Source organism: Nematolebias whitei, chromosome 10 (assembly GCF_014905685.2).
Source record: "Nematolebias whitei isolate Nwh7 chromosome 10, NemWhi1, whole genome shotgun sequence".
Taxonomy (NCBI): domain Eukaryota; kingdom Metazoa; phylum Chordata; class Actinopteri; order Cyprinodontiformes; family Rivulidae; genus Nematolebias; species Nematolebias whitei.
Genome location: NC_056507.1, coordinates 29,914,456 through 29,922,516, shown reverse-complemented (window position 1 = coordinate 29,922,516; position 8,061 = coordinate 29,914,456). Strand labels below are relative to the sequence as shown.

Genomic DNA, 8,061 nt, shown 5'->3' with positions numbered 1-8,061 from the left:
ATGGATGGATGGATGGATGGATGGATGGATGGATGGATGGATGGATGGATGGATAATAGTAAGAATGCAATGAAAAATGTAAGATAAAAAAGAATGGCACAAAATTGGATAAAAACAAGGTGCAATGGTTTTAGAGCAAAAATAAATATCTGGTTGAAGTGACTATTGACTGATTAATAAAAACATACTCCAGGGTTGATTAGCCACGTCTGGAGCAGGATAAATCCCCATGGTAGCGCTCACCTAAACCAAATCAAGGACAGATCATAGCCAGAAAACTTTCTCTTATGAAATAACTCCCTAACTGAACTGGTCTTGTGATGGAACCCATTGTACCACTCCATAGCACAATATTTCATAAAATTAAGCTGCCCAGAACATGAAAATAAACATTTAGGAATGTAATGTACACAGAAAAAAAAACACACACAACACTTAAAAAACACAACACGTTTAAAAATTATTTTCGTATGTCTCGTTGTTACATTACCCACCTAAAAAAATTTCATAGTTTTGAGTGACGCATCCTCACCCACCCCTTCACAGGAAAATTTACCAAACGGAACCAATGTGTAAGAGTTGTATCCCACCGGAACCTTTTCAGAGTAACACGTTCCTTGGTAGTTATGTCGCCGGTGCCGTTCAGATCGTCCACGATTATAGTTATAAAAACTCAGTTAAGATAACTCTTTCTGTAGGTATTTTAGTCCAAATACACCATCGAGAGATTATGTGTTTCGTTAGGACGACGTAATCGTTGCAGAATTTGTTTATTTTGAGGTAAAGTAAGTTTACTACCGACTTCACCCTCAGGCTTTTTCTTCACTGATTGTTAGCTAACATCAGGCTAAATTCATAAGAACCGCGTGTAACGGAGGATATATTCGCATTATGAGGCGGACCATATATATTCAGGACTTTGTGATGTAGTGGACTGGATCTTTTTTATTTCCTCATACGCATCTTTAATAGTCTTCACACTTCCGTTAGTTCTTCTGTTTCTACAGATCGAGTAAAGGCAGAACAGATTCTCCTAAATAAGTGGTTCTTTCTCATTTTTTCATATTTTATCTGTGATGTGATATTAATAAACATTGTGTTTTACCAGTTACCTGTTCGAGCCATGACATCTCTGTCAGAAGAGGTGCTGCTGGTGGTGAAAAAGGTCCGTCAGAAGAAGCAGGATGGCACTCTGTATCTGATGGCTGAGAGAATAGCCTGGAGTCCAGAAGGCAAAGACCGCTTCACAGTCAGCCACTTGTACGCAGATATCCGCTGTGAGTCCCTAATCAAAAACTGCCCTAAAGTACTCTGTGCTGGTGACGCTTACAAGATTCACGTTACTTTTGCTCTGTGCAGGTCAGAAGATCAGCCCTGATGGCAAAGCCAAAATTCAGCTTCAGCTGGTCCTTCACACCGGCGAGAGTACCACATTCCACTTTGTCAATGAGAGCACTGCACTCAAAGATCGAGAAGCTGCCAAGGAGCTGCTGCAGCAGCTACTGCCAAAGTTCAAGAAGAAAGCCAACAAGGAACTGGAGGAGAAAAACAGGTACGACTGTTGGCTATCAACTCATAACGCAAGCATTTAAAAGTTTTTTTTTACATGACTACCACTGTGCTGACCAAGATTATTGCATAATAGTTTAATTTTAAATACATAAGGGTAACTTAATGGAACTAACAGAATTGGTCTAATATTTAACCTCTTTCAATTCTGCAAGAATTGCACAACATAGAATGACAGCTGTTACTGAACCATACGGAGCATTCCAAAATAATCAGAATCACTCTAAATGGCTCTTGAACTGAGCTATAGATACCTTAAAACATTTGTGTTCGGTAAACGCTTATTTGTTCATCAGTGTGATAGTGTGCATATGTTAGAGAAAAGACTGCATAGCCAGTGGAATGGCATCACATTTATAATAACTGCAGTGTAACTGAGAGGAAGACTCTGCAGAATGTGGTGAAAATGGATACGAATCATCAAGATCTCCCCTTCTTGAAGAACATTTTAAGGATGGATCTGAGAAGAATGTATTTGGTATTGTCTGTGATTGTTGTCATTCTTCCCATGATGTGTTTAATGTCTTGTCATTTGGATGAAGATGTCTTACTGAATGAAGTAGAACCAGAGTGTAAAACAGCTTCATCCCACAGACAATAACTGTCAGTGACGAGCACTTTTTTGTAGCACTCACTCTACTCAAGAGGAGCACAATTTTGTTTCATTATATATTTAAATAATAATAATTATTATATATATATATATATATATATATATAGATATGAATAATCCTAGTTTATTGTATTGTGTGGAAAAGACATGGATTATTATATACACTTTAGTGAGATGTCATTCAAGACTGAAGACACTGACTGTATTTATTTATAATTAACTTTATCAATAATCGTGACAGGCAATTCAGCCTTAGTAAGGAAGAACACATGATTGATCAGGCAAATTAGCAATGGCTGATTTAAAATCATTCATGAACATTCTGTGGAAATATATGAACAGAAGAGGATTGTTGAGGCACATTTTTCTTGCATGAGTGAAACAACTGCAGCTCAACAATACCAGTGGTCAGTGAGAGTTGTTCCAAACACGGGTGGCAAAGCAACACTGTAAAACAATGCTTACACTTCCTTTTACCATCTTGTTTGGAAATATTTTCAATAAATCATGTTGCACCTTTCTAAATCTTTTTTTGTCTCCATGTGCAGCAGTTGAAGTAGAATAAATAATGGATGGTATACTTGTTGATACGTCAGTTCTCTGGTTTCATCTGGTGCATCAGTGAGAGAAACTTTTCACAAGTGGGAAACATTTGAGACCGCTGTAATTCTCAGGAGTTTATCTTAAAAGTTTAAATTGTAATCTGTGCACAGATTTTCTTTTTTTTTTTATCTCAAAATTGACAGGCCAATAAATGCAACATTCATGTCAGTAGTACAAATGAAGAAAATCTGCAGTCTCCATTTGAAAAGTAGCTTGGGTTAAAAGGTTTGGAGAGTTTCATATGAACAACATTTAGAGATTCCAAGTACACCGTAGTATTTGCAGCAAAAAGGCAGTAAATGAAAGTAGTCAAGGTGTTGCGATGGCCCAAAGTCCAGACTTCAATCAAATGAAAAGTCTTTGGCAGGACCAAGAAAGAGCTGTACATAAACATATGTCATTTAACAGAAGGGATGTTGCTGAGGGCCACAATGACTTCATGATGGGAGAAGTTGACAAAGATCCATAAAAGATAGCTTCAAGTTATAGCTGCTTACGGTGCTTCTACAAGTTACTGAACTGCGGCTGTGTTTATTTTTTACATGTTGGTTTTGAATGTTGGCTTAATTTGTGTTAATGATGCGTTTTTATCAAGTGTATTTTTACATTTGCAGTTTAATTTTCATAATTCTAAAATTATGAAGATCAGATTGTTTAAACTTTATCCCAGTAGATTAGTTTAGATTTGAGTGTATTATTTTTTTTATTATGACTGTAAGACTTCCTGCTTCGATGATCCTAAGAGACAACTCCGTCAGTAAAGTCAGATTGAAGCAGCTTTGCGTTTGTTTGTGTGCATTTCTGTTTACCTGGCATGTTTGAATTTCCTCCTGCAGGATGCTTCAAGAAGATCCTGTACTTTTCCAGCTGTACAAAGACCTCGTGGTGAGCCAAGTGATCAGTGCTGAGGAATTTTGGGCCAACCGGTTAGGAGGCATGAACAACGGAGAACCTGCACCTTACAGCAACAAACAGGATGTTGGTATATCTGGAGCATTTCTGGTAAGTACATATGCTTTCCAATGTTTTCAGTATTAATAATAAACTCCTCATTTAAACTTGTTGTGTTTCTTCTTTTCAGGCCGACATTAGACCTCAGACTGATGGCTGTAATGGTTTGAGATACAATCTGACAGCTGATATCATTGAGTCCATTTTTAGAACTTATCCTGCAGGTAAACAAAAACTATTAAACATTAAAGTTATAAGCAGTATTGACTGTTAATAAAAGGACTATTATTTCCAAGCTGTTTTAATAATTGAACTCAAAGACCAATAAAATAAACTGTAGAAGTTTAGTTTGTTTTCTGAGATAAATTACTCAACAGATGCTCTTCATAAAGTTTACAACTTTACAATAGCTTGACTCAAATGTATTTGTACTGGCCTGTGTTTTACTTGCAGTGAAGCAGAAGTATAGTGAAAATGTGCCTCACAACCTGACGGAGAAAGAGTTCTGGACCCGCTTTTTCCAGTCGCATTATTTTCACAGAGACCGCATCAGTACGGGGATGCAGGATATTTTCACAGAGTGTGCCAAGCAGGATGAGAAAGGTAGTTTAAGACACTTTCCAGCACTGTTTGTATATATATTATTTTATTTATGTAAAAAAAAAACACACAGGTCCACAATATTAATTTGCTATTTGTTGTTCACAGGTTTAAAGTCTTTGGTGAATCAAGGCGTGAAGAATCCTTTGGTTGACCTGCTCTCACTGGAAGATAAAACATTAGATGAGGTGAAATAAGTGTCGAGCAGAGAGCGAAACAAATTTTACAACTAAATTCTTTCAAATCATTTTTACTTTTCAAACCCTTTTTTGTGACAGGGTTATGGAATTAGCACAGCTGTACCCTCAACCTCTAATGCCAACAAGACGGTGAAGGAAAGCAGCAACTCTGCGATTATCAAACGATTCAACCATCACAGTGCCATGGTGCTGGCAGCAGGCTCGCGCAGGGGGTAAGGAGCATCGTTTTTAACTGAACTAATGATGGTGCCATCATCTTCCTGCTAACCGTGTCCTGTCTGAAAGGGATGCGCCAACTGACCAGGCCAGCGAGACGAGCAGCACAGACGGAAACTCAAGAGATTCCGACTTTTTTCAGCCGCCTCTTAAGAAGGTATGGCAGCTCTGGATGTTTGTTGCAGAGTTTTGACGTATTGTTTTACGCTCTACAAGGATTTGAGTTCACTTTTCTTCTTTCTTTAGGTAAAACTACAAGAAGCCATAGAGTATGAGGATCTGCAAAGGGAAAACAAACCAAAAATGGTTGCATTAAACCTGAAGAAGTCTGACAGGTACAGTTTGTGTGCATTTCACTTTGAACCATTTTATTGGTTTGCTTGAATACGTACTGTAATTTCTGCCGTACTTGTCGCACCGCCCTATAAGTGGCATCAGTCCAAATATGTCTAATAAAGTGGAAAAATCCATAAATATGTTGCTTTGCCGTATATGTTGCATCTATTACACATCACAGCTGACAACCCGGAACCATGCACCGGTGTTGTGCCAAAAATCGATTGGCTGCCAAATGGCGGCCGCGGGAGCGTGCACAGGAGGACTTTAACAAGGATTTAATAAGATAAACACCTAAAAGTAATTCTTTGTTTGCTCGAAATTATAGTAAAAGTGTGTCTCAGTCTAACTTTTGCTTAATAAATGCACTTTAATGGTCAAATCGCCTGCATTTCAAAAGTATTCGCTGCCTCAGTGCTCCGGGAGTGTGCAGTCAGAGAGGAAAAAGGAAGGAGGAACGCTGCACGTTTCTTCGAAATTTAACAAGAAAAGCACCTAAAACAATTATTCATTTGTTTGCTCGAAATTATAGCAAAGGTTTGTCTCAGTTGAACTTTTACTTAATAAATGCATTTTAATGGTTAAATTAGCTGCATTTCGCCGGGGCGGTGCAGCAAAATGAAGCTGAGCTCCAAGCAGCGAGCAGAACGAAGGTGGGGGAATATGGCAAGCTGAATGAGTCATTAATAGCTGGTGATGATTTTCAGTCATCCAGGACATGATGATAAATTCAAAAAAGTTCAAGATAAAAATAATAAAGTATAATAAATAAAGTCCAGTTGCTTTTGTCTTTAACTTTGAATTTGTCATTATAGCCACGTTTACCTATTACATGATACAACATTCGTCATTATCTGCATCATTTTTTGTCTATATTCTGATTTACCTCATTTTGTATTTTGCTTTGTGTGTTACCTGTTGTTTTGTCTGTACAGCACTTTGGTTGGCCTTGTTGCAGTTTTAAGTGCTTTATAAATAAAGTGGTATGGTATGGTAACATTGTGCCATAACTACTACTACTCTGCTGCCATCAAGTGGCTGAAAGTGGTACTGCTAAAAAAATTCTGTCAGAATGAGTTAAAATGGTTATATCTCAGTGAAAATTTGTTTTATAAATATGGGGAAAAATCCATAAACATGTTGCTTCGGCCTGTAAGTCGCAGGGCATGTAAATTATGCAAAAAAACTGCCACTTATAGGCCGAAAAATACGGTAGTTTATTCCAGTGTTTTTCAAAGTGGGGACCGCCAGGGGGGCACTAGGGGGTCCTCAAAAAGCTGGAGAGAAGATTTTAAAAAAGCAACTAAAAAAAATTTAAATAAAATTTTACTTTTTTTAAACTACTGTAATGAAATCAAATCTATTTTTCAATAGTAATTTTAAAATATATTTTATAATAATATATTGGAATATTTTTCAGCATTGTTCATCTTTCTGATTGGCTGCCAGTCAAATGTATCAAGCTGCTTTACTCTGCAAGCATAGCAAGGACGAAATGAAGAAGTTTCTAAAAAAGACTGAAGGAACTGACCCGCAGCCCTGCTGTGGTGGAAACTGATGCAACAAACAAATAATTCATGGCCAGCTAAAATTTGAGGTATGAGGAACATTAAGTATGGCTTTACAGTCATACAGGAAAATGGCCACGATTGCCCAAAATGTGTCGTGTCTGGGGATCCTCACAAATGTTTAAATCCTTTGAAACTTCAGCTCCACTTGAGTGAGAATATAATAGTGTTTAAAACATGTTAGTTAATAACATTTTTATGCTCAGCAGCTGTAATAATTAATTGAATATAGTGAATAAAAGTTCAAACGTTCTAAAAGTTGATGTTTCTTTACATATTTTGTAGCATTGTTTGTGGGTTTGCGAGAGGAGCCTTGGCCAGAAGCGAATGCTGTTTGGGGGGGCCATGGCATGGAAACGTTTGGGAACCCCTGGTGTAGTCTACCAAATCATCTCACAAATTTCTCTTAAATGCTAAACTGATGTTTGTGACATGAAGCTGCTGATTTTTTATCAAATTAGTGAAGCCAGTTGACGTATTCCTCCAAACAGAGCTCTGTTTGTGATGTTTCATTGTAAAAAGTTACAGGACTGAATTACAGCAGACTGGAGTCGTTGTATTCACTGTACCAGGAAATATTTGGCTGCTCCCTGGCTGCGAGACAGCGCCTGCTATCTTTCCACAGTTCAAAACATTTTAACATTCTGTTCACACCCTGCATGCTGCCTGTTTTTCTTGTTATTTTTGGGCAGACATTAAAATTACTTCAAACCATAAACCCAAGAGCAGCTTCTCATGCCTTCTGTTGCTTGGTTTACACAAACATATTGTAGAAGTGCCACATGTCTACATTCAATCAGACCTATCATTGTGACACTTGATGTATATATAAGTGTACAGTATTCCCTCGCTACGCCGCGGTTCATTTATCACAGACTCGCTCTATCACGGTTTTTCAAAATAAGGTTGGACATGACACACAATTGGCTGATTGATGGATGAGCTGCACGATCGGTGTGGAATTTTTATTTAAAATAAATTATTTAAAATTGTGTAGCACCTGCTGCACATTTGTGCAGCCCATACTGCAGGACAAACTTCCTGCTGCAGCTGATCTCCGTGCAGAGCTGAGAAGTGGGCGTGGCCAAGAACGCTTGCAGGTGGCAAAGAGCAGAGGAGGCAGAGAAATCATGACATTCTGTGTGATTTTAGAGCGTTTAGAGTTTAGAAGCATAGTTTAGAATATTGCAAGAGTGTGGGAAGGGTTTTAAACACCTATATATATATATATATATATATATTAAAATAAACTACTACTTACACTATTCCTACTTCGTGGTTTTTCACTTATCGTGGGGCTTCAGGGTGCGGATCCTCCGCGATAAACGAGGGACTGCTGTATACTTTATTATTTTGGGTGTAACTGGGATCCTGTGTACACAATTTCATTCCACCTCATGTACCA

The 8,061-nt window shown here is 37.9% G+C and overlaps 1 protein-coding gene across 1 annotated transcript in view; it reads left to right on the top strand.

The window, feature by feature from the left end:
- Positions 1-677: 677 nt before the first annotated feature.
- gtf2h1 (general transcription factor IIH, polypeptide 1) overlaps positions 678-8,061 on the top strand; it is a 12,649-nt gene continuing 5,265 nt past the window's right edge. The window contains exons 1-10 of the mRNA XM_037682966.1: positions 678-780; positions 1,109-1,277; positions 1,360-1,552; positions 3,622-3,787; positions 3,867-3,960; positions 4,190-4,339; positions 4,445-4,524; positions 4,615-4,748; positions 4,822-4,909; positions 4,999-5,087. Of these exons, the coding sequence (XP_037538894.1) occupies positions 1,124-1,277; positions 1,360-1,552; positions 3,622-3,787; positions 3,867-3,960; positions 4,190-4,339; positions 4,445-4,524; positions 4,615-4,748; positions 4,822-4,909; positions 4,999-5,087 (1,148 nt within the window). The 5' untranslated portion in view covers positions 678-780; positions 1,109-1,123. The remainder of the gene's footprint in view (positions 781-1,108; positions 1,278-1,359; positions 1,553-3,621; positions 3,788-3,866; positions 3,961-4,189; positions 4,340-4,444; positions 4,525-4,614; positions 4,749-4,821; positions 4,910-4,998; positions 5,088-8,061) is intronic.